Source organism: Sorex fumeus, unplaced genomic scaffold, assembly GCF_029834395.1.
Source record: "Sorex fumeus unplaced genomic scaffold, SorFum_2.1 ptg000024l, whole genome shotgun sequence".
NCBI lineage: Eukaryota > Metazoa > Chordata > Mammalia > Eulipotyphla > Soricidae > Sorex > Sorex fumeus.
The window spans coordinates 49826390-49853046 of record NW_026606081.1 but is presented as its reverse complement, the minus strand read 5'-3'; the positions used below and the strand labels follow the sequence as shown (position 1 = coordinate 49853046).

General features: G+C 58.5%; 1 protein-coding gene across 1 annotated transcript; it reads right to left on the bottom strand.

Moving 5' to 3' along the window:
- On the bottom strand, window positions 1-26385 carry SCARA3 (scavenger receptor class A member 3). The gene is made up of 6 exons (XM_056114145.1): window positions 26152-26385; window positions 11791-11880; window positions 10661-10780; window positions 5774-5872; window positions 2829-3872; window positions 1-1101 (listed from the first exon to the last, which is right to left on the bottom strand). The coding sequence occupies exons 1-6, from the start codon at window positions 26156-26158 to the stop codon at window positions 650-652; spliced, it is 1812 nt and encodes a 603-aa protein (XP_055970120.1). The 5' UTR covers window positions 26159-26385; the 3' UTR covers window positions 1-649.
- Between the last annotated feature and the right edge of the window lie 272 nt (window positions 26386-26657).

Sequence of the window (26657 nt, the reverse complement as noted above, 5' to 3'; positions counted from 1 at the left end):
ACGCCTGCCCCAGAGCGGGGGGTGGGGACAGGATACCCCAAGGCTTCCCTGGGCCTGGGGTGGCCAGTGTATCGGGGGGCCCAGCCGCCCCACCTGCCCAGGAGGCCATGCTGAGTCCCCATCTCCTCCGGCCTGCCCTGTGACCTCCGAGGGGGGCCTCCTCTGCTTCCCAGCTGGCTGGCTCTGAGGCAGAATGTTCCAGAATGTTCCAGAGTGTTCCTGCTCGGACCCCTTCTCAGATGCCCCTGAGAGAGGAGGGAGGTGAGGGGTGTTGCTTGAGGGGCTGAGACGGGGCGTCCTCTCTCCCAGGTTCGGGTCCCCAGGTGTCGTGTCCACGGGTGTGTCCTCACGCCCCGAGTTTGCATCCAAACCTGCTGCAAAGCTTCTCCTGGTCTTTGCCGGCGTGGGGTGCCCAGGGGGGCACGGCCGCCCTGAAAGTGGGAGAGAGGCTGGGCCTCCCGGAGGCAGCGCCCCCTGGCAGGCTCCATCACTGGAAGGGTCCCCTGCCCTCTCCTCCTGCCCACCAGGGGACACCCACTGGCCTCTGGAAATGTGCTTCATCTTGGGAGACCCAAGGGTTGGGGACATGCCTGGGGGACTCCCCACAGCTGTGGGCACCAGCAGCCCCCACCGGGCCCCCCCTCCCTCCTCAGTAGCCACTCTGGCCTCCCGGAGGACCTGGGGACCCGACAGGCCCGGGATAGCCTTGGATGCCCGGGTCCCCCTTGGGCCCCATGGGCCCGGGATAGCCTGGCCGCCCCATCTTCCCGGCCAGGCCCGGCTTTCCCTGAGGCCCAGGGGCCCCAGGAGGTCCGGGGGGCCCCTGTGGGCCTGGGGGTCCCACATCCCCCTTGGGACCCGGCTGCCCTCTGGGTCCCCCTGCTCCAAAGCTGCCTTTTGAGCCCTTGAGGCCGGGGAAACCTCGCGGGCCCCCGGGTCCTCGCTCCCCCACAGGTCCAGGGTCCCCTGACTGTCCCTGTGGCCCCTGCAGCCCAGGGGGGCCCAAGCTGCCTGGGTCTCCTTTGGATCCTCTGCCACCGGCGGGTCCCTTCACGCCCACGTCACCCTTGAGTCCTCTTGGTCCTGGAGGCCCGGGGACACCTGCGGGGAGAAGAGATGGGGTCAGCCCGGGGGGGGGGGGGGGGGCAGCAGGTTAGAGACATGCAGGCTTGGGGGTCTGAGGCAGCAGGTGCTGAGAGGGGCCTGGGCTGCTGGACGCAGGGGCTAACGTGCCCGGCCCCGGGACTGCAGTGTGATCCCAGCTGAGCCCACTGGGGCTTTCCTCCTCTGCTATCCCCTCTCTCTCTTAGCAGTGCCGGGAAGCCCCAAGGTTACAGCCCAGGGTGCTGCAGAGGTTGTGCCCTGTGGGGTTCAGACCCAGGGCCGTCATTCCAGACTGCGTGCCCGCCCCAGCGCATCCCCCGCTCTGCTCCCCTCCCCCCTCTTCCTGGGCTGTGCTAAGCAACAGTGTTGGCGAATGTCTCCGTCACCTCCTGAAGTGGGCACCAGAGGGTCAGCTCCGTCAGGGCCAGTTCATGCCCCACAGAGGGAGGCGACTCAGGGTGGGAAGTGGGATGCCTACACCATTGGCCTCCTAGGGGTGGGGACAGCCTGCTGTGGCAGTGCTCTGGCTTCCTCCGGCCACTCAGGGTCTGGATTTGATCCCCAGCGACACATGGACCCACTCCTGAGCAATGAGCTAGGAGCAGCTACTGAGCACCACTGGGCTGGTGATAACAGACATTAAAAAATAGGAGAATAAAAAAAATAAAATCAGAGAGATAGTATGGCAGTTAGGGTGCTTGCCTTGCACATGGCAGATCTAAGTTGGATCCCTGGCACCACAGGAATTGCCAGGAATGATCTCTGAGCAGAAAGCCAGGAGTGAGCCCTGAGCACAGAGCAAGGAGTCAGCCCTGAGCACAGAGGCAGGAGTGAGCCCTGAGCACAGAGCCAGGAGTTAGCCTTGAGCACTGAGCCAGGTGTGATCCCTCAGCCCAGAGCCAGGAGTCATCTCTGAGCACAGAGCCAGGAATAAGCCTTGAGCACCTCCCAGTGTGGCCCTCAAACCAAGATTAATTAATTACATAAATAAAATCATTGATTTTAAAAAAGGAGAGAAACTCCATTTGTAGAGTCACTGTACCTGGGTCTATATGGAGAAAAAAAAATCTGTGTCTCCAGGGGCCCTTTCAGCTGCAACCTGTGTGGTTCAAGGGTGACTGTCTGTAAACTGTCCAGCAGCTGGGCACTCCTCGCCAGGACTTCAGCCTGAATCCGACTACAGCAGTGCTCTGACAACTTCGCCACATGGCATTAGTGTCCATATAGTGTCAAGAATTGAAAAACCAATCTGAGCCAATCGTGAACGAACCGATATTATTCTAGGATGTGACTCTGCCCCCTCATCTTGGGCCAGAGAGATAATACAGTGGGGCGGGCCCTTGCCTTGCACATGAATGACCCGGGTCCGATCCCCAACACCTTCTAGAGTCTCCCCAAATACCCCGGGAGTGATCTCTGGGAGCTAGGAGCCAGCTCTGAGCACCACCAGCTGTGGACCCCAGACCAGACCACGACACTGGAGACAGCAGAGTGGGGAGGGTTCTTGCCTTGCACACAGCCCACCTGGGTTCTATCCCCAGCATCCCCAAGGGTCCCCCGGAGCCCACCAGGACTGCACCCTGAGCACAGAGCCAGGAGTCAGCCCTGAACCCTGCCCCCTGCCCAGTGTGGTGGTCTTCAGCTGATCTCTGAGCAGGGAGGCAGGTGGCTAGGTGAGGATGCCCAGGACCCTCCCCCTCCCCCCCACCCCCTCCAACTCTCACCTCGTAGGATGGTGACGTTGCGGAGAAGCTCCCCGTGCCGCGTGTCCACGGCCTTCATCTCCTCCATGACCAGGGACAGGTTGCGGACGTCGAAGTCGAGGCGCACGCTGAGCAGGCCCAGGCGCTCTCGGAGCAGGTTGGTGGCGCCCAGCATGAGGGCCACGGACTTGTTCAGGTAGTAGAGCTCCTCGGCGTGGGCGTGGAAGCCCAGCGTGCAGGACAGACGCACGTCGTCCAGGTATTTGAGCATGCTATGCACATGGCTGTCGGTGGCGTTGATGTTGGCGAAGATGGTGCCGATCTCGGTCTCGTGTGAGGCCATGCGGCCCTCCAGCGTCTCGAAGCGCTCTGCCGTGCGGTTCTGCGCGTAGCGCGCATGGTACTCCAGGTCATGCATGTTCTCCTCGTGGTCGTCCAGGCAGGACGAGATGTTGTCCAGCTGCAGCTGCAGCCCGGTCACCTGCAGCGCCAGGTCGTGGACGCTCTCCGCATTTTGGCCGATGCGCTGAGAGGACGCGCCCAGGGCCGCCTGGATGCTCTTCACAGCTTCCCCTGTCTTGGCCGACGTGGCCCGCAGGCTGCCGAAGAGCCGCGTGTAGTTCTGCCAGTCCGTGACCATCCGCTGCAGTGTCAGGCTCTCCTCATCCGTCTTCCGGCCCAGGCCGTGGATCCACTCGGACGTCTGCCCGGCCGTGAAGTTGATCTGCTGCAGGGCTGCCCTGACATCGTAGCTCTCTTGCGCGAGGTCCTTCAGCGAGAGGTCCAGGCCCGTGGTGGCAGCCCGCCAGCCTCGCACCTGGCCCAGGAAGAGCCCCAGGGACTGATTGACCTGCTGGACGGAGAAGGAGCAGATGCCCATCTCCTGCGAGATCTGAGTGCTGGTGGAGGACAGGAGCTCGTGGGTCTGGGACGTCTGGCCCAGCTGGGCCTCCTGGGCCAGGAGCAGCTTCTGAAGACCCTCCAGCTCCTCCTGCAGCTTTCGGATCTCCTGGCCCAGCTGACCAGCCTCCTGGCAGAAAGAGCAGTTGCTGGGGCCCTGCAGATCTTGAGGAAAAAGGGAACAGTGTTTTGAAGTAGTTGTGTGAGGACGGAGGCGCTTAGTGGCACATGCAGCGCCTGACCAGCACATGGGGCTCTTAGCGTGAAGGAGAAGGTGCTTCCTCGCCTGTGGCCACAGTCACCTCCACCCAGGATCCGTCCCCAGCACTGAGTATGGTCCCCTGAGCCCTATCAAGAGTGACTCCTGAACAGAGCCAAGAGTAACCCCTGAGCACCACCGGCCGCCACCCTAGAACAAAAACGCAATTTCAGAGCACAGTGGGTACCAAATGGACCCCTGCTCCATGTCTGCCCCCTGTCCTGCAGGGAGCTCCCTCCCCAAACAGCTTGGCCACCTCGACTTCTTTCTTCTTTTTGGGTTACACCCAGCAATGCACAGGGGTTACTCCTGGTGCTGCACTCAGGAATTACTCCTGGAGGTGCTTGGGGGACCATATAGGGATGCTGGGAATTGAACCCGGGTCAGCTACTTGCAAGGCAAATGCCCTACCCACTGTGCTATCGCTCCAGCCCCCACCTTAACTATTTTTACCAAACATTTTGTAGATTTGTCTGGGGGTCACAGGCGGATATGCTGGGGCTCACTCCTGGCTATGATCAGGGGACCATGCGGGGATGGGAATGAAGCCTGGCCCCCAGCATGCGAGGCCTATGCTCAGCCCGATCACTGACCAGCCTCCATCCACCAAATATCTTTCCATCCCCCAAGAGGCAGGAGTCAGGACGCTTTGTCCCTCTTGCCACCAAACCCCCTAGACATTGCCCACAACTTTCCCAAGGTTGCCGAGAACCTCCCTTTGACACTTTATAAACATATATATCTCAGCTTTGGGGCCATGCCCGGTGGTGCTCAGGGGTCACCCCTGGCTCTACATCAGGGACCACTCCTGCCGGTGCTCAGGGGATCATAAGGGATGCCGAGGATCAAATCTGGCTCAATCGCATGCAAGCCAAGTGCCCTCCCCGCTGTGAGGTAACCTCTTTATCGATTCCTTTCCCAGGGCCAGAGTGGAAGAACAGCAGGTAGTTTATTGCTTCGCATGCGACGACCAGGGTTCAATCCCTGGGATCCCATAGGGCCCCCAAGCCTCACTAGGGCTGAGCCCTAAGCACACCTGGGTGTGGGCTTATATTTTTCTGTCTGTTTACTTATTTGAGCCTCTCACCATAGCATGGGGAGGAAGGAGTGGGGTCTCTCCCCCACTGGGACCAAGAAGTGACGAGGCAGAGAAGGGGCCAGCCAGCAGCGTCCAGCTTGTTACTAGAACCCAATCCCTTTTTCTTCTTTTTTGGGGGGTAGGGGCTCACACCCGGCAATACTCAGGACTTACTCCTGGCTCTGCATTCAGGAATTACCCCAGGCTGTGCCCGGAGGACCAGATGGGATTGAACTGGGGTTGGCCACATGCAAGGCAAACGCCCTACCCACTGTTCTATTGCTCTGGCCCACCAATTTTTTCTTTGACCCAGACCGGGTTCAAATGGCGGTGCCCTTACTTGACATGTTGAGCCCCAATTTCATCTCCAACACCTTGTAGGTTCCTAAGCACCACTGGGAGTCACCCCAAGTAAATCATTTCAGGATCAGGAGATAGGTAAAGTGGGAGACCTGAGTTTGATCCCCACTCGCCCCCTACCGCTCCCCCGTGGCCCCCGAGCACAGCTGGGGGGACCCCTACGAACATAGATTTCCTGCCCCTAAGGCTTTCCTGGTCACTGGTTGCCTTGGTCTTTGTGCTCTGCCTAGAGGCTCTGGGTGAACAGCCAGCCTGGCCCCCAGAACCCTCCAAGTCCCCAGCCGCTTCCTGCTGGACCAGGACACAGAGGCCCCTCCCCGCACCCCAGCTGCCACGAGCCTCCCTTTAGCCACTGGCCCAGACACATACCCAAGCCCTGGAGACTCTCCTGCACGGACAGGAGCTTCTTGTCGTACACGGCCTGTGCCAGCGAGACGTCTTCTGAGAGAGAGTCCACTTTCCTGAAGACTGCAGGGGACAGAAGTGAGACACAGGGCGGCCAGAGGCTCTCTGAGGGGCGTTTCCTCTGCACCCCCAAACCAGCTTACCATTGTGGTCAGGGAGGAGTTCCATACGGCCAGTGTTGGTGCCTTAAACTGCCGAGACCATTGGGTCACCCCCTCCCTGTGGTTCCAGAGAGATCTCTTTAGAGCTCTCCTAAATTGATGGACGGATGGACAGATGGATGGGTGCCAACATGTGCAGGCATGTAGAGGCCAGGGAGACAGTGCACAGTTAGGGCCCTTGGCGACACATGCAGCTGCTCTGACTGATTCTGAGTGGTCCTCGGAGCAGACCTGAATGCAGCCCCTGAGACCCCAACACCACCAGGTGTGACCCCGGAGACCCCAACACTGCCAGGTATGACCCCGGAGACCCCAACACTGCCAGATGTGACCCCAGAGACCCCAACACTGCCAGATGTGACCCCAGAGACTCCAAAACTGTTAGGTGTGTCCCCAGAAACCCCAACACTGCTAGGTGTGGTCCCGGAGACCCCAACATGGCCAGGAATAGCCCTGGAGACCCAAACACCACCAAGTGTGGCCCCGAGATCCCAGCATTGCCAGATGTGACCCTGGAGACCCCAACACAGCCAGGTGTGGCCCCCAAGATCCCAATACTGCCAGGTGTGACTCTGGAGACCACAATACTGCCAGGTATGACCCCAGAGACTCCAACGTGGCCAGATGTGACCACCGAGACCCCAACATAGCTAGGTGTGACCCCAGAGGCGCCAACACAGCCAGATGTGACCCTGGAGAACCCAACAGAGCCAGGTGTGGCCCCCAAAATTCCAACACTGCCATGTGTAGTCCCTGAGACCCCAACACTTCAGGCTCGAGGACAGAACCAATTTCTCAGGCTCTTGCAAAGAATCCTCATCTTCCTTGACCTAGAATTGTCAGCGGGGCCTCTGGATAGCCGGAACATCACTTGGGAGGACCCACTAATGCCCCTTCCCCCAAAATACTCAACCCACATACATATGTGTGTATAGAGGAAACTTTCGTTTCTTTTTCTTTTTCCAACATTCAATGATTAAGAAGAAAATTGTCAACGTAGAGAACTCCTAGTCTTGGTGAGAGACAGAGGGAGCGGAATGGTGGGAGGAGTAAGGAGAAGGCTTGGGGATGAGTGGGTGGGGGGTCCTGGGACGTTGGTGGAGGGATCAGGATCCCGGTGCTCTGGAGGCAGCACTGCCAGTCTAAACAGTTACATGTTGGTGCCATTGTTAGAGCATAAGTTGGGCCAGAATGATAGCACAGCGGGAGAGTGTTTGCCTTATATACGGCCAACCTGGGTTCAATCCTTGGCACCCCATATAGTCCCCTGAATACCGCCAGGAGTAACCCCTGAGTGTGGCTGGGTGTGACCCCAAAAGCAAACAAACAAACAAAACCATCAGTTAGGCTGGAGAGACAATGCAGCGGGGAAGGTGCTCGCTCTGCACGTGGCTGACGCAGTTCCAACCCTGGCACTGGGATCCCCTGACCCACCAGGAGTGACCCCTGAGCACAGAGCCAGAATGAAGAGGCCCCGAGTACTGCCACACTGCCGGGTGTGGTCCAAACACCCTTTTCAAAAAAAAACTTCATGAGTTTTAGGAAAAAACAGTTCTTTAAACATTTTTTCCAAACAGAACACTTAGTGAACACGGGTGCCAATACCGCCACTCGACAACGCACATTTATGCTCATGAATATTTATCATACATCTGTCAGCTATTTTCTCATCTATTTATTTCTCCGTCTATGAATATTTACTTACTTATGTACAGCTGCCTGCCCATTTTATCTTTTATAAATGTTTGGTTTCTGGGCCACACCCGGGTATGCTCAGGGCTCACTCCTGAGCGTATCTAGGAGACACTATGTGATGCCAGGGACCAAATCGGGGTCCCGGACAAGGCGAATGCCTTCCTGCTATGCAATCTTCCCAGCCTCCCATTTTGTCTTTTTATCTACCATCAAATCCACCTGGTGTATCTCTCTTCGCCCCCCTCCATGAGTCCAGCTGGTTTCAGATGCTTTTTCAACAGTTCCGTGCCAATGACGCATGCAACACAGCACGCAGGGCTGAAGCTGGGCCCGGGCCCGTTTCCGGGAACGCAGCCCCACGTGTGCATTTATGGGGCAGCTCTGACTGCATTTGCTCTCGAATGGACTGCCTGGTTGGGACACGACCGTGTGTGGCCTGTAAATCTGCAGCCTTCGTCCATCCAGCTCTTCCCAGGAAACTTCAGCTCCTCCCTGCCTCAGATGGTGGCCAGGACAAGGCTGACCTTTAATTCAGCAGCTCATGCCGAAGTGCAGGGCAGTGCTTGGCCTGGAGCAGGGCTGGGAAATGTCCAGCACGTGGAAAATCATGGCACCTGGCCCTGGGGCATGATGGGACACGCATGTGCTTTTCTGCCTCCTTGGTACGTGGCCCAGGGACAACTTTATAAATACCCAAATGACCCAAATAGACATTTACCCACCCCAGGCCTGGGGAGCACGTTCCAAATGCTCTTCTCTCTGAGACTGTGTGTTTGCCCCTCTGCTAGGGGTGGGATGGGCTCTAGCCAATGGGCTCTGGTCATAAAGGCCAACACGATGAGGGCCTTGCATGGACCCTCGGCCACCAGTGTTCCCTCTCCGCCGGGCTCAAGTCTGGGGCACCTGAAGCTGGGCGCCAGTGACCCCAGGAGCTGGGCGCTGAGGTTCCGCAGGACTGACCAGGCTCCCTCCACCTTCCTCACCGCAGCTGCTCCTTCTCCGAGCCAAGATTCTGCTGGCTCTGGGCGGCCCAGCCCTGTGACGTGAGTTAGCAGATGGGGTAGCCAAACAAGGGTGAGGCACTGGGAGCGTTCTTGAAATCAGTGATCTTCAACGCTGGTGGTACCTGATGGGGAAGAGGGTCGCCCAGAGAAGCTTCGAGAAAAAAAAAAGTCCAGGTCCTACCCAGAGGTGATGATCTGGGGGAAGGAGAACTCTGGCGCGGGTCCCTGATGTGCAGACGAGAGCGCGGGCCTCGCCCTGGGATGGGGAATGTCAGTGACTCACTCGGCCTGTTTCCGGCTCCTTGGCATGCACGGGCCTGCTTGGCCTGCGCTGGCTTCGCCGGCACTGGGCGATGCATTAGAGCAGCGGTGGGTGCCAGCACTAAGAAGGTATTGATGATGAACTGGCTGGTCCAGCTGTGAGTTTTCGCCAGTGGGGAAGGACTGAAACCCTTTCAGACGAGAGTGTTTTCAAATCACAAACAGGCTGATCTCTTTTTTGTGGTTTTTTGTTGTTGTTGTTGTTGTTTGTTTGTTTGGGGGGCATACCCGGCGGTGTTCAGGGCTCACTCCTGGCAGGGATCAGGGAACCCTTAGTGATACCAGGGATAGAACCCGAGTTGGTCACATGCAAGGCAAGTGCCTGAACTCCTATACCATCTCCCCAACTTTATATCCAGAAAGCTGGTTACTGACCATGTGTCCCCTGGACAGAGGCCAGGAGCCCCTTGGAACGGGAAGTTTGTTCTCAGGGTACCTTGGGAGGGCACCTGGGGACATGGTGGCTCAGCATCTTCCGTGTTTTCCAGAGTGGCTGATGCCCTGGGTGGTCGGCACAATCCAAGGTGCAGCCCTGGGTGCCTGGGGGGCAGGGGACGCTTTGTGTTCCCTCACAGAAGGCAGATTTCTAGGGGCCCTGAGTGTTCTGGAAAGGGCCCAAATCAGTTTGGGAGTGTCCCTCTTCCCACTCCTAGTCTTGTCTCTGACTTCTTGCCTGTTAAAACACAGACCCAAGGCTTCCCTCAGGAGAGAGGCCGGGACGGCTCAGAGCTTGGCGGGGGCAGAGCTGGGGAAGGCGAGGAAGGAGACACCTGGTCCTTTCTCTCCATGCAACCTAGCCAAGCTGAGGGCAACCAGGGGCACCGGGCTGCTCCCCTACCCCATCTCACACCCTCACCTGCACTGCTGGGAACCTTGGAGTCCACCGGAGGCAGCAGGTGCATGGATGCAGCCCCTCACGCTTTGAGAAATACTCACCAAGACCCCGAAAGGGGGTTTCTGAGAAATTGCCCAATCCCAGGACCTCGTCCCTAGTTTCCCAGCGGATCCCCTGGGAGGCGACACAGCTACACCACCCGCCTACCACTATGACTCAGTCTGGGCTGTGGCTTAATTAACATACATGTTGTCCTGTTTAACAGACGGATTTCAGGGGCCGGGAAATAGCGCAAAGGATGGCAGCGTTGTAGCCCTCGACACCCCTGATTTGCCCAGGACTGTGGGTGTGAACCTCCACTCCTTCCTTCATGCTGCTGGACATGATGTCCAACACACACACACACACACACACACACACACACACACACACATACACACACACGCTAAATTCATTCCATTCTGGGAGGTAGAAGGCAGGCAGCAGAGATATTTCTCCAAAAGTGCTTCTGAACTGGAGGTGAAAAGGGTGTGCACCCCGGATGCATCTGGAGACCCCAGGAGAGGGCCCCCCCCTTGCTCGCTCATGATTGATCTGAGATTTAGAAGTCATCTAGCTGGCATGGCTCAGGGAAACCACATGGGGTGCCGGGGATCGAACTCGAGTCGGCTTCATCCAAGGCAAATGCCTCCCCACTGCATGATCACTGCTGGGCACGGGATGGTTTCCGAGCCAGGAGGATGTCGTTTGGGGACCCCGAGACTCAAAGGGCTGGGGATAGAGCCCTGAGCAGGGCCGGGAGAGTAGACAGAGGGGCAGTGGGGGCCACACTCACCCAGCGAGGCCAGCACGGCCACGGCCACCAGGAGCAGGGCCAGGAAGAGGTACAGAATCCGCACGGACGTGTGCAGGGACAGGTTCCGCTGGCAGCGACTGCAGTGAGGGCCTAGTTGGCCTGGGAGGCAGAGGAAGGCAGGGCTTGGGCTAGTGGCTGGAAGCTGGGGCCGGGCCTTGTGGCTGGACATCCCCAGTCTCTCTCCACGTGCCCCCAAGCACTCACCTTTTGGGAACAAAGGGGATTGGTGATTTCTGGGAAGCCAGGGCTAGACCATGACTCTCTGAGACCTTCCTCTGTCCTTGCTGGTGGGCACCAGCCCACCTCACCCTCTGGCTGACCAGTAGGGAGACTTCCTGGGTCTGAGTGTTGAAGCTCTTGCATTCCTCCTTCACCCCTGCTTTGCCCAGACTCGATTTTTTATTGTGTGTGTATGTGTGTGTTTGCATATGTGTGTATGTGCCTGTGTGCATGCATGCATGTGCACGTGTATGCATGAGCACTGTGTATGTGTATCCACGTCTGTGTGTGCATGCATGTGCATACATATGCATGAGCACGTGTGTATGTGTACATGCCTTTGTGTGTATGTTGTGTGCACGTGTGTGATAACATGTGTACATGCCTTGTGTGTGCATGCATGTGCACACAAGTGTGTCCATGCATATGTGCAAGTACACGCATATGTGTACATGCCTTTGTATGCATGGGTGTGAGCACATGTGTACATGCCTCATGTGTGCATCTATGTGCACACGTGCATGTGTGATGCATCTATGCAAGCATGTGTGTGTGTGTGCATGCCTTATGTATGCATGTGTGTGTTCAAGCATGTGTGTATGTGGTGCTAAGCCCAGGCCACGCCCTTGAGGCACGGGCTCTACTGCTGCTCCCTGACCCCTGAGACTGGAAGTGAAGCCCTTGGGAAAACCCCCGTAGTTTGCCCCCCACCCGTCCTTTTGCTTCTGGAACCCCAGCCAGAGTTGCCAGCCAGCCATGGGGTCCTCCACCTGGATGGAGGGAGCCAGGGGCCAAGGTTCAGGGACTAGGAAAAGTGCGCGCCATGGTAGAGGGGCTGGAGGGGCGGGGTCCTGAGCCCCGAGGGGAAACCGGGCCCCCTCATCCCTTACCTGCTTGTGCTCCCGGGAAGGCCATGTCCTCATCAGCCAGCTCCTCTTCTGCAGCACATAAGACATCTCCGTCGCCGCCAGCCGACCTCACTGTGAAGGAGTGAGTGAGGGCTGTCAGCAGACCCCTGTGGGGCCAGCCCAGCCTCCCCCCACCCCGGGGCCCACGTCCTAACCATCCCCCCAGCTGGTGCCTGCCTGCCCCGGGGTCTCAGTCAAGGAGGGGATAAGAAGGAGGGGGTCAAAGGGCTCCCACACCTGGGGGTCCTGATTTTCCTCCCAGGCAGGTGGTGAGACAGGTTAGGGACTAGGGTACTACTCTTCACAGCACCTCCCTACATTGCCTGGGGAGCACTGTCTCGGGGAGTATGGGGCCATAACACCCCAGGCCCTGCTCCCTGACATTTACTTGCGCAGACCAGTTTCAACTCCTGATTTGATGTGTTTGGGGCATTTGTCCAAGTAGCAAAAAGCACCCGCAGTCCTGAGTTCCATCCCCCATGTGGTTCCCTTAGTCCACCAGGAGCCATCCCCGAGCAGAGCCAGGAGAAAGCCCTGAATGTGGCCAGGTGCGTGCTGCCCCCCCCCCCCCCCCAAAAAAAAAAAAAAGCAGAAGTAGCAGAAGCTGCATGTTTGCTTTTCTTTATTTCCCTTTCATCTGTTTACTTTGCGGTGCTGCGGTGCAGGCAGAGTCACCTCCCTTGCTAGCTGTTTAAGTGCCACAAGGCCTGTCCTTACAGGCAGCATCTGCCCAGCCCCTGCTGCCCAGCACGCAGCAGCTGGGGGGCCTGAGACTCAGCAGGATGGAGCTTCGGGGCTCTTGCCAGGACCCAGAGGTGCCCTGAGAGGCAGGAGGCTGCCTCCCACCCGGGGGCCCCCGACAGGAGACTGACTCCAAGCCCCGAGGAGCTAGTAGGAATGGGCCGAGGGTCCCCCAGATTAAAACCCTTCACCTCCACTGCTACTCCTTGCTCAGCTGTCTCACTGGGGCTCCCAGAGCAGGGCCAGGCCCTCTGTCCACCCTCTGAGTGCCCAGTCCAGCACCCGCAGCTCCACTCCTGAGTTCCTGGGGGCTGCGGAGCCCAGCTCTGACTGGCTTTCTGCTTCAGCCAGGGCCGCCCATGCACACCGGCCAGCAAGGAGTGACCTCTCTTGTGGGAACCCTGGGGAAAGGAACCAGCGCCCACTGCAGACGGTGGTGAGGGAGGGTGGGGCGCTGGGCTCTGCCCCAGCAAGAAGGACACACAGGCTGGGAAAACACTTCCAATTCCGCAGGCGCCCAGAGAGTGGATGTGTGTGCTGTGGGGGGAACTTCCGTGTCTGGCTGAAGGCTGAGCAGCTCGAGGGCCGCACCTCTGAATCTCTTCACACAAACACCCCAGGGCTGGGAGTGCAGCTCAGTCAATGGCACCAGCCCAGTGGGTTCAATGCCCATCCCCGACCCCTGGTGCTGCAGGTCCACACCCCCAGCCAGGAGTGGTCCCGTGCAAAAACACACAAAGGTTAGGGCTCGTGCAATAGCACAATGGGTAGGGCGTTTGCATGCGGCAGACTCAGGTTCGATTCCCAGCATCCATATGGTCCCACGGGCACCGCCAGGAGTAATTCCTGAGTGCAGAGCCAGGTGTGACCCAAAAAGAAAACAAAAAAAACCACAAAACACACAAAGGTTATCGTGTGTAGCCCTTGAACCTTCCAGCACTCGGTTATTGTCCAGAGGGATCATTCCAACTATTGTTGTCATAGGGGTCCTTTCTCTGTCCTGACTGCCCTCCCTGCTCCCCCATGATAACCTTTCAGTACCTTTATGGTAAACTACAGGGCTGGAGCCATAGCACAGCGGTAGGGCGTTTGCCTTGCATGCAGCCAACATGGCCGACCCGAGTTCGATTCCTCCGCCCCTCTCCCAGAGCCCGGCAAGCTGCCGAGAGTATCTCGCCCGCACGGCAAAGCCTGGCAAGCTCCCCGTGACGTACTCGATATGCCAAACACAGTAACATCAAGTCTCACAATGGAGACGTTACTGGGCCCACTCGAGCAAAATGGTAAACCACAATGCCCAAAGGGAGAGGGAGGCGGGGAGAGGAGGGAGGTGGGGGAGGGGGAGAGAGAAGTTGGCTGCCATAGACACAGGCTAGGGGCTGGGGGAAGGGTGGTGGGATGGAAACTGAGGCCGTTGGTGGTGGGAAATGCGCACTGGTGAAGGGATGGGAGTTGGAACGTTGTATGACTGAAACCCATTTATGAACAACTTTGTAACTGGTTCTCTCATGGTGATTCATTTTTTAAAAAGAAAAAGAAAAAAGAAGAAACACACACAGGGGTCCTGAGCTATAGTATAGCAGGGAGGGCACTTGCATTGCATGCTGCTGACTCAGGTTTGAGCCCCCCCCCTGGGACCCTATAAGGTTCCCTGAGCCCTCCTGGAGAGATCCCTAAGCAGAGTTCGGAGTAAGCCCTGGGCACCACTAGGTGTGGTCCCTGTCCCAAAAAAACACCCAAACACAAAATACACACCTCTCAGTATCTGTATTGCAAACCATGATGCCCAAAGTAGAGAGAGAGTAAGAAGGAAGGTGCCTACTGCAGAGGCAGGGCTTGGGATGGGGTTGAGTGGCAGGAGGGATACTGGGGACATTGGTGTTGGAAAGGCACTGGTGGAGGGATGGGTGTTCAATCATTATATGACTGAAACTCAGTCCTGGAATCTTTGTAACTGTATCTCACAGTGATTCAATTAAAAAAAAAAAAAGCACAGACTCCAGATGGCAGCTGACAGACCTACAGTGCTCTTGTGCATGCAAACATACAGGAGTGTACATGCGTGGGCAGAGATGTACAGTGCATGTACAAATGCATCTTGTGTGTGTGTGTGGGGGGTAGACATGTGTGCATTCATGAGCAAGCGTGTGAACAAGCCTTGCAGGAGGTGGGCCCCGGAGCTGCAGGAAGGCTGAGGCAATGGACGGTCCCCTCCAGAAGCTGAGAAATCAGTCTCTCTGCTTGAAGCAACAACCAGAAGACAAGGGCATCCCGGGCATGCAGACAAGCCCAGCTCCACCCTTGGCACCACAGATGGTCCCCTGAGCACTGCCAGGAGTGACCCCTGAGTACAGAGCCAGGAGTGACCCCTGAGCACTGCCGGGTGTGGTTCCCCAAGCAGGAAAAGACATAACTAAAAAAATAACCCTGTGTGAGGAAATCTCTCCAGACCCAGCTGAGCCGCAGAGACCCCACGGCAGGGACCCCTGAGCATGGAACTGAGAGACCCCTCCCCGAAAACAACCAGGTGTGCCCCCATGAAAGAATGAGCCTTTTGCCCAGCCACTACCCTGTGTCTGTCTGTCCTGTTCAAAGGGTCACCATTCCTGCTCGTCTGACCCCAGCCTCACCCTGCAGCCACGGGGCGCTCAGCCAGGACCCCGTGGGCTGGGGGTGGCCCTGGGGACTCTGCCTTCATCCGTCCTTGGAGCACAAACGCCTTCCTGGCCGGCTGTGATTCTCTCCGCGCCCCGGGGGCTCCTCTCCCCCTGCTCCCCGGGGACCGGTCTCCTCCCTGTTCTGGCTCCGAGGCCCATTTCATCACGTTACTGTTTATAGCCTTACTGGGAATCTGGGAAGACATAAATCCAGCCCATGGACACCCTCCTCGCAGGAAAGCACTCAGCGGGGGTCCAAGCCTGGCTCATTCCCGGGTCCCCACCCCCATCCCACCTTGGCAAGAGGTAGCAAGTGGGGATTAATCAGGCCGGGTCCTGGACTGAGCTGAAATAGCGGGAAGGGAGCCCCGCTCCCCCCCCCCCCACCCCCCCCCCCCCCCCCCGTCAGCTTTCGCTTTATCCACACTGGGAGGGGCTGGCGCTCTGCCTTCTGCTGACATCTCAACCCTGTAACTCACAGCCTTTCCCTGTCCCCAAAGGTTTTTTCTCTTTCCAGGCCTCTGGACTTCCTGCTCTCCAGCCCTGCTCGGGGACCTGGGGTCCCCTCATTTACCTATGTCTGGAATGCATCGATCACTCGCCTCATTCATTTCAGTGAGCCCGTAATCCAAAGCATTTGTGAAGCCTCGCACAAGCCAAGCCCTTTGCAAGCCCGAGCTCATTACATCCGTATTAAACTGAGTTTGTTCTGGTCAGCGGATGGAGGAAGTAGGACAGAGAAGCTCGATTGGTGAACACAGAGGCTGTGACTGATTAGAAGGTAATTGATTAGACAGGAATCTGTACTCTCCAGCTTGATAGAGGCAGGAAAGAATTTTCCTCCGTCCTTCCCATCTCCCAGGCCAAGCCCCCTGCCTTCGAAGAGTCTGATTTTGTGTCAGCGGCTCCACCTTTGCAAAATATTTTTGGACGGAGAGAAGCATAGATGAGGATGGATGGAGGATCCACCTGACATGTCCCGAGGGCTCAGGCGGGGCCAGAACGATGGTGCAGCCTGTGAAACTCTAGCCTTGCATGCAGTTGACCCGGGTTCAGTGACCTGAACCACTGATGGTCCTCCGGGCACCACTAGGAGTCATTACTGAGTGCAGAGCAAGGAGTAACCCCTGAGCATCGCCAGGTGTGGCCCTAAAATCAAGACCCAAACAAAATATCCTCCGAGTCAGAAAGGGACCTGGAGGATGGGTTACCGGCTAACAGCATCCTGGCCTTCCAAGCGTGAGGCCTCCAGTCACATCTCTGCTGCCACCCATGTGCAGAGCCTGGGAGCTCTGCTCTGTTCTCTGGAGGGTGTGAAATCCAGCCCCCCATGGCCAGATGCATGCGAGCACTGTAGCTGAGGCTGGGCCAGAGCCCCAAGCAGGGTGAGTGTGAGTATGACAAAGAACGAGGCCACAGTGCTACAACTAGACCTGCAATACCACCAACACACACACTCACACACACACATACACACATACACACATACACACACTCACACACATACACATATACACACATTCACACACATACATACACATACTCACACACATACATGCACATATACACACACTCACAAACATACACACACACCCACACACATACAGACATACACACATACACCCACACACATACACACATATACACACTCACACACATATGCACACATTCAAACACATATATATACACATTTACACACACTCACACACATACACACGCTCACATATACACATTCACACACATGTGCACACATTCAAACACATGCATACACATATTTACACACATACACACATGTACACACATACACACAGTGTTACACACACACTTTACCTCTTTGTAACCCCAGCAACCAACAAGGGAAGAAAAGGGAGCGTGAGAGTCTGATTGAAACAAAAACTCAGGTTGTGGGTTGTGGTAGCCCAGGTACGCCGGGATCTGAGGGACCTCAAGGAGAGAGAGAGAGAGAGAGAGAGAGAGAGAGAGGAAAGAGCAAGTGTGAGGTGCCAGCCGCCTGCATGCCAGTGTTGGCGCTTCCGGGGGGCCGTGTCACGGTGCTCCCGGACACGAGAGGCTTTCCCAGCCCAGGGAGGCCCCATTCTCAGCCTGCTGTTTCTGCTGCTCCAGTGAAGTGCTCACTGACAAAGAACCAGTGCCTGGGATGTGGCTGCCAGGAGGGGAGCGGAGAGAGCCTTAAGCCTGCTCTTGCACGCTGCCGACCCAGGTTCGATCCCCTGCACCACATATGGTCCCCTCTATCCACCCCCAGGGCCCCACCAGGAGTGATCCTTGAGCACAGAACCCGAAGGTCAGGCCCTGAGGGTCACCAGGTGTGGCCCCCAAACAAACAAAAAACAACCCCTAGCCCCTAAACCATGGGAGCTGCCAGCCTGGGGGATGCTGGCGGGGGAAGGGGTGGTGGCACAGAGCCTAGGAAGTGGGGGAGCAGAGCAGAACTGGGGTGGGGGCAGGGAGCACTATCCCTCCTGCCCTGCCCCCCGGAACTGGCACAGGCATGAGGCTGCCCTGGGCTGCAGGCAGCTTGTTGGTCTGGGGAGGGGCAGTTTCCTGTCAGTGTTCAGCTCAGGACACAGCAGGCATCTGCTGGCCTCTGAAAGGAGGTCCTGCATGGCAGTCATGGCGGACTTGAGAGGAGGTGTTCGGAGCACGGAGGTGGCGGGTGAGGGGACAGACATGATGACTGTGGGACCCTGGAGGGGCTGAGGCTGCAAGGGGTGGGGTGGGGAGCAGGAGGCAGTGATGGCCAGACTCTTCTCCCCTGCCTCTCTCCCTCCCCCTCCAGCCCTCCCCCTCTCCCTTTCTCTCCTTCCTTATTTCTCTTCCTCTCTCCCTCCCTACACTCCCTCCTGCTCTCCCTCTCCCTCTCTCCCCTCCCTCGCTCTTCCTGCCCTCCCCTCTTTAGCTCCTGCAGTTCCCTAGGCTCCTGTCATGGGTGCAGAGGCAGATCCTGGACTGGGGTTGTAGGATGAGACTGGGGGATACAGCTGTGGCCTTTCTGCCTCCGTCCCATCATCCAGTCCCAGGATTAGAGCTGCTCGGGCCAGAGGGAACAGCCAAAGGCATATGCCCTGCCCCGTGCCTGGCTGTGTGCAGTGCCTGGGCTGCATGGCCCTAGGTTCTAGCTCCATCCACACATACACATGTGCATGCACGCACACACACACATACACACACACACACACACACACACACACAAACCCATCTTCACCAGCCAGTGTATGTCAGACTCAGAGTTGGGGCACAGCTGCTGTGCCCCTCAGGCGCTCTCAGCCGATGCCCACGCTAGAGGGGTGAACGAAGTCCCTTGAGAGTGTCTGATGTCTGTTCTGGCCCGCATGCAGGTGCCCAGCATGGGGTGCTGTTCGGCAGGGACAGGGACCACCTCCCTGCCCTTCTCTTACTGCAGAAGCAAAGAGCTGGCGTGGAGCGGCTCTAAAGGCCCTGCCATCCCCCACCCTGCTGTGCCCATGGATGCCTGGAGCTCATCCTCTTCCCGACTGGCCCACCACAGCCCTCCCAGGGCCTCACTGGGGTCACGGGCTTCAGAGGCCGAGGGCAAGGCTAGCCATGGGGAACTTCAAGGAACATATTTGGATGATTATCTTCCGCCGACTTCCCAGAGCGCGGGTTTTCAAACCCGCCCATTGGGTCGGGGAAAATAAAGCTTTCGGTCCCCTCCTGGAGCCCAGGCTATATTTAAAGTCCAGACTAGCTAGTGTTCAGCCCGAGAGGCTGTAATTAAGATGGTTGAGTTGTTTGCCCCAGAACCCGCTTCCTCTGCGGCCGCGTCTACACTGGGGATGGGCTGGGGGCTCGGAGCACCAAGGGGTCCAGCCCAGCTCTCTGGGACCCAGGGGCCCTCACCCTACCTGTCCTTCCCCTTTCCTTTCTCACTGGGGTGGGCTTGGCATTGCTGGGTCCCTGGTACACAGTGCCATGTCCTGCCCACCCCCGTCCCCCTTGCAGGAACAACGCAGGGCAGTGCAATGACTCGGCTTGTCCCCCGCAGCGTGGTACCACTGACCACACAAGACCCCTCCCCACTGCTCCCCTGAACCCACAAATCCCACCCACGCTCCCTCTACACTGGGACCCTCCCCACCCTTCCTGCAACCCCGCATGGAAAACGGTCAGAATGAAACATCCCCCAACCCTGAGCTGCTGGGGGACACCCCCCAACAGCCGGGAAGAGGACCCGTTGTGTGGAGGAAGAATCTCGGTCTTGGTGGACCCATTGATCAGATTCTTATTATTCACTCGGGGATCACTCCTGGTGGTACTGGGGGACCAAATGGGGTCTCAAGGATTAAACCTTGCTGGGCACGTGAAAGGCAAGTGCCCTATCCCCTGTACCTTCACTCCAGACCCCCACTCAAATTAGGATTACTTTTACTGGAAAAAGGCACACCCCTATGGAGAGGGGAGCACCAAATAAAGGGTGTTGGGAGGATCCTCCTAGGATGGGAGAGGCATGCTGAAAGTAGACTATAGACCGAACATGATTGCCACTCGGTGCCTCTTTTGCGGACCACAGCACCCAAGGGGAGAGAGAGAGCGGGGGGGGAGTGCCCTGTCACAGAGGCAGGGTGGGATGGGGGGGATGGGGGGGAGAATACTGGGGCCCGTGGTGGTGGAGAATGGGCACTGGTGGAAGGATGGGTGCTTAATCATTGTATAGATGAAACCCAAGCACGAGGGTTTGTGGGTCTGCGGCTGTGCCTCATGGTGTTTCACTAATGAAAAATTTTTTAAAAAATGCCAAAAAAAAGGCATACCCCGTGGTGCTCAGGGAGCTGCTCCTTCCACAGTGCTCAAGGTCGTGCTCCTGGTAGTGGGGATCAAGCCCAGGGCTCCCACGTGCAGAGCAGGAGCTCAGCCCTCTGAGTCATGGCCCCAGCCCCAGGGATTATTGATATTTATGGGTTTGGGAGCCACACCTGGTGGTGCTCAGGGTTGACTCCTGGGTCTGTGCTCAGGGATCATGCCTAGGGCTGGGAGTGGGGTCCTTGGGGTGCTGGGGACTGAACCTGGGTCTGTCCCAAGCAGGGTAAGTGCTGTGCTTTGGCTCCAGCAAGCCAGGGGTTGATTTTAATCCTAACAGCATTCCTGGTCTCCTTCCCCAGCCCGCCCCCCGCCCCACCCCCCAGCTCCATCCATCATGCCGCAGGCCAATCCCAGCTTTCAGCAAATCCGTTTTTTTTTTCTGAATACATCCTACGGACCACTTGTTCCAAACTGTTCTTGGTGAGAAGCGGTTCCCGGCCAAGGACGTGTGGGAAACGCCGCCGCTCACACAGCCCTGTCAGCATGGTAGAAGGATGGGAAAGTTCTGGGGAGAAAGGCCTGATCTGTGCCTAATTAATTCTGTGCTTTTCCGAGTCATTTGGCCACTGAACATGGGCACTCTGGGGGTGGGGGTGGGGGACACAGCAATGATATGGAGTGTCACGCAGTGGCTGTCCCGAGGGGCGCCTGCTTTGACTTCTGGGTCCCTCTCACCTCTCACGCATGAAGGTCCCGTGTGAGTTGAAAGGTCTCTGGGGCCTGGGACCTCAGGGTTCCCCATCCCGAAGTTCCATCTCCGCTTGGGGGGAGCTCAGCCTGCACCCTGCTACTCCAGCTCTGGGATCGCCTTCCGCCCCCTCCGTGCCCCATCCACCCAGCGTGGCACTCAGCTTGCCAGGGAGGGGGCGGGTTGGGCCCCCACCCAGTCCTGCCATCTGCAGCGTTGCCGCCTCCCTCCACGATTCCTCTCCCGGGCCCACCTCATTCTCCCGAGCTGAGCTCACCTCCTTCGTTTCTGGAAAGATCCAGCCCATTGGGTCTAATTTCTCGCCTTCCTCTCCCCTCCCTCCAGGTGCCACCACGAGCCCGGCGTGGGCGAAGCGGCGGCTGCAGGCGCTTGGCGCTCCTTGTCGTCGCCTCCAAAGGAGCGTGTCTTTGACTCAGCAATCCCCCTTCGAGGAATTTTCTTCCAAGGGGAGACCCAGACAAGGAGGCAAGGAGGCCGTGCCATGTCATTCCACTCCAGGACAAACAGCTGGGCCCGAGCTCTGGGTTTCCCAGCACGGAGGGGAAGCAAAATAGTCCAGAAACGAAGCACGGGGCGGGGGGTGGGGGGGAAGCACTTGCCTTACATGCCGCCGAGCCCAGTTTGATTCATCACAAAAGGTCCCCTGAGCATCCCCGAGAGGGACCCTGGTGTGCAGAGTCAGGACTAAACCCCAAGCACATCAGTGTGGTCCCCAAGTCTCTCTCCAAATAATAACAATAAGTTGTTACAAAGTCAGGCTACAGAGTATTACAAAACCCTTAAAAAATAATACAAATCTGTACTAAGGGGTATGTGAAGGTCTCCGTGTGGAAGTTCTAATAAACTTCTGTATTAGGTAGGAGAGATAGTACAGGGGGGAGGGCTCTTGCCTTCTACTCGGCCACCCTGGCACCCTATAGGGTCTCCTCAAGCATGACCAGGAGTCACTCCTGAGTGCAGAGCCAGGAAGAAGCCCCAAGCAGCGCCCGGTGTGACTCCAAAACAAAATGGAAAAAGGAAGATCAACTCGTGCTTGCTTCCTAGCTGCACTTATGCGGAAGACATGTACACTGAAGTGCAGATGCATTGGCAGGTCTAGAGCAAACATGGAGGGGCCCGAGCAACAGGACAGTGGACAGAGAGCTGGCCTTGCATGAGAGTGACCCAGGACTAATCTCCGGCACTTCTTACCGTCCCCCAAGCCTCTTGAGGAGTGTTAGGTGAATGCAAACCAAACAAAAAAATAAAACAAGGAAAATATGGACCATCTACAAGACAGTACAAGGTTACAGCGGCCAAGAGCCGCCACAATCAACTGGTCTACCGGCACAGAAGCCCGAGGGACTTCACAGCCAGGACACTCTCACCAAAGCAACTGTGAGGACAGAGATCTGGAGAGACAGAGCGAGGCTGGACCCTTCAGCTCCAGAACGCACAACACGCACTCCCACGCATAAATAGATCAAACACACAGGCACACGCATGCACACACACATTTCCAAAATTAAGCATGATGAGGGAGGGGCAAGTGGATGAATGAGGTGCGAGGCCAGTGCCCAGCACAGCTCACTCTGGACAAAAGCTGCCAAACTGGCCTCCACAACCGAGGGGACGGCCATTCCTTTGCTGTACCGAGGGGCTTCCATTTTCATAACTGGGGGCCAGCCGGCCGTTCCTTTCCATCAAGATAACTTTGGGGTGTGGGTCTTCAGTTCCTGGAATGAGCCCCGCCTGGGCTAGGCAGCTAGTTCCTTGGCCAGTGCAGTCTGCGTGCAGGAGGCCCTGGTTCACTTCCCCACACCACACAGTGGCAAGCACCACTGGGAGTGACTCCCCCCACTCGGAGGTAGCTCCTGGACACCAACAAGGGTGGCCCCCAAATTTAAAAAAGTAATAATCATGACCCTGGCCAGAAGGCAAGGAAATCATGGCATGCACTTGTGCAAGTGTGTGTGCATGGGTACGTGTGTACATGGGCATGTGCGTGAGTCCATGGGCACGTGGTTATGTGTGCATGTGCGTGCATGGGTGTGTGCGCACATCTGTGGGTGCCTGCATGTGTGAGTGGGTGCATGTGTGGGTGTGTGGGCACATGGGTGTGTGGGTGGGTGCACGTGCGTGGGTGCGTGGGTGCGCATGTGGGTACTTGGGCACGTGGGGGGGGTGTTGGGGGGGTATACGTGTGGGTGGGTGCACACATGTGCATGTGTGGGCACGTGTGTGCTCGTGTGTGGGTGGGTGCATGGTTATGTCTGAGGGTCCCGAGCAACTCTGACATCTGAGCCCCAGAACCTCCTAAACCAGCTGTTTGCCGGTCCTTGGTGAATTTGCCACATCAGCAGCCACTCTGCTAGCTTCTGGCTCCTTCCAGCACCCCGAATTTCCCAGGAGCAGGCCAGGCCTTGAGGGACCAGGTCTGCCCCCTCCCGAGTGAGTCTCCACTGCAGGGCGGGCTTCCCCGGGGCCTCCCTGCTGTGGCCACTCCCTGTGCCCGCCCTCTCTGCCCGCTGCCACTCTGATGCCACGGAGAGTCCCCCCCTCACTGGGCCCCAGGGTGTGGCTCTGCCTGTCCCTGGCAGCTGAGGGCCAGTTCCCCGGGGGACCGAGAGGGGCTCAGGCAGTAGCGACATCCAGTCACCTCGCCTGCAGTCATTTCCGCTCCCCAAGTGCCACTCAGGCCAGCGCTGGGTTGAGTCACTGCCTGGGGGCACCAGGGACCACCCAGGAGGAGAGGGAGGGGAGCAGTTAGATGGGAGATGCGGGAGAGCCCTGAGTAGCCACGTCTTCAGTCACCCCCGCAGGGGGATTCCTTCTCATCTTTTGTTGGGGAGTCGGCTACCTTTAACTATGCTGGAGTTATTCTGGGTGGAACGTGGGAGACCATGGGGGGTGGGGGCTTGAACCCAGACCTCCCACACACAGAGCTCACTCCTTGGGGCCTCGCCTGGCCCACAAGCCTCTCATCTGAATGACCCAGTGGGATGCAGGGCAGCTCTGAGGTGGCCCTCGCAGGATTTGGTGGCAGCCGTGCCTCTCGGCTGAGCCAGGGGCAGCACCTGGGGCCAGGTGCCAGCTGGTACCTGAGACGCAGCCATCTGGGAGGTTGGCCGGCTGGCAGGCAGGCAGAGGGCCTGGGTGGCAGCGGCTGGGCGGGCAGGCTGGGCGGGCTGGCACCTGCCCCTGGAGGTGGCCGGGCTCCGAGCACACGTGTTTTCTGGTTTAAATGTCCCCCCAAGCCCCAACCCAAACATCACCTCACCCGTGTTTTGCTGAGCATGTTTTGGCGAGGACCAACCTTTGCCAAACGATGTCATTCTCGAGGAGGGGCGGGGGTGGCGGTCAGGGGATGGGTTTGCTTTTCCGTGTGGGTACAAACAAGCCCGTTTCTCCCTCCACACTAGCTCAGGGAGCTGTGGAGAGCCTGGCTGTCTGCCTTCCTGGCAGCAGGATGCCGAGATGTTCCTGCCCCCCAGCTCTTCACCTCTGAAGCTCCAAGGGAGGCAGGAGGCCCCCATACTCTGCCCTTGGGGAGATGCAGCTTAGGAACAAGAAATGACGGGAAGGGAGTGGCTAAGACCCCAAGACAAGCCCCCTCTGCTTCCTCAGCAGCTTCTCGGAACCTCAAATCACAGGGTTCCTGTGATGAACCCCGGGGGAAGGAGCTGAACTTGGGTCTCACCCCGCCTGTGGCCTCTACATGAAGAGTCGTGGCCGGGTTCCCACGGGCCGCACACGCATCCCTCCATCACCTCTTTAGGGTGGTCCCGTCTCTATTTGTTCTGATTTCCGCGGGCTGTTTGGGCAGGGCTGCAAACAGTGGCGTGGTCCCATTATCACAGCATGCACCGTTCCCCTCTCTACTGCCAGGAGACCGCCACCCCTTTACACACAATGTCTACAGCAGGAGCCCTGGGTGGGGAGGTCTCCCTCCCTGTAACCCAGAGAACTTCCTGCGGTCCATCCAAACTCACTTGCACCGTGTCACCCAGCTCACGTGCTGGAGGTGGGGAGGCCAGTAGGAAGCAGAGGGGCTGGGCTCAGGCAGGAAGCCGCAGATGTGGGGTGTGTGAGCTAGGACCCTTTTTGCAGGGGAGATTCTTCAGCACCCACCTCTGTCACCTGGACACAGGGACACATGTGTGGAATCCCAGGGAACCTGGCATGAGTTCAGGACAGCAGCCCAAACCCATTAACTCAGCCCTGAAGCTGGCCACATTTGCCCGGGCCTCAGTTTCCCTCCTCAAGTGAGGTCCCACCAGCGGTCAGTCCGCAGAGTCTTTCCCGACACAGGGACCCTCGGACGGTGCCATGTAAGAGTGACCCACGTTGCCGCTGAGGGTCGGCAGAGGAGCTCCAAGGTTCTTTTCCATTTCTGCATCAGGTAAGGAATCAAGATATGAGGGTCTCAGGGTGAGGGGCTGAGGCAGACCCCCTGCTGCTGCCCGGGTGCTGTGGGGTCACTGAAAGGCACCAGGGCTGGCATTTCAAAACCTCAAAGGTGGGCCTGGCAGAGGGTGGCTGGGCTCATCCTGTGATCTGCAAGCAGGAGACCAGATTCTGTCCCAGGGCCTCCTGGTCCCCAAACCAAAATAACATCAGGCCTTGGACCTGGAGCCACAGTACAGAGGGGAGGGTGTTTGCCTTGCACATGGCTGACTGGGGTTCCACCCCCCCCCATCCCCTAGGGCCCCCAGAGCACTGCCAGGAATGATTTCTGAGTGCAGAACCAGGAGTCAGCCTAGAGCATCACCCGGTGGGACCCAAAACCAAAGCAAAACAGGACAAACAACCCAAAACAGCATCAGCCCTCTTGGGTGGCCCCAAGTCTGCCGAGCCCGGACCCGGGATGCAAGCCGGAACCCTCGTGCTCTAGTTTGGGGGGTGAGAGTAGGACAGGGGAGCCGACCTCAGGGCCGGGTCAGGCTCCTTTTCAAGGACTGAGGGCAGGGCTGGGGGGCTGGACACAGGAGGGAGCCCCACGTTTCTGGGTGAGAACCCCAGCAGAAGGCTGATTGGGGGCAGGGACCGCAGAGAGGTTCCCCCCCCCCCACACACACACCCTGGAGGGGGCGGGGAGGGAGGTGAGTGAAGGCAGGTTTCATTCTCCCGGGTTGAAAGCATTTGGAGGGGCTCGGGGAGCATCCGCCACTCTCAGAACTGGACAGAGGGGAAGGGGTGGGGGGTCGCCGGCTTGCAACTTGCATGGTTCTTCTCCACTTGCCGGGGTCCCTCCTGCCCTCCCACCCCCTTCCCTAGGAGCCCCAACTCAGCCCTTCTGCGGGAAAAGCCCGAACCGGCCTCCTCCGGGCACTGGGGTTGGGGGGAGCGGGGTTGGGGTGCGGGAGGAGGGTCGCCTGGGAGCGAGTCGGGTGCGTGGATGGGGGCGCGGGTTACCTTTCATGGTCCCTTCTGCCCGGGCCTCGGGCGGCAGCGGCTGTGGGGCGCCGGGGCAGTGTCGGGGGGAGGCCCGTGGGTGCGCACCCAAGGCCGCCTAGCTCCGCGCCGCCCGTGGGAGCTGTCGGGGAGCGCGGGCCGGCGCGCCCAGGGGGCTGTCGGGGGGCTCGCAGGCTCGGGGCGCCCCGCAGCCCATCCCGCCGCGCGCGCGCTTCCCGCTGGAGGCCGCCCCGGTCTGGGCCGCCCCTGGGCCCGCGGCCTCCCCCCTCCCTCCCTCTCTCCCTCCCTCCCTCCCCCGTCCCTCCCGATCCCTCCCTTCCTCCTCGTCACCGCCTGGGCCCCGGCCCAGATCAACTTCCTCGGGGTTTTCAAAACTGCCGCGGCCCGGCCGGCCCCTTTGTGCCGCGCGCCCCAGCGCCAGCGCGTCCCGCAGCGCCAGCGCGGCCGAGGGGGGGGGGGGGGCGGGGACGGAGGTTGGGTCCCCTCACCCGCATCCCACCCACCCC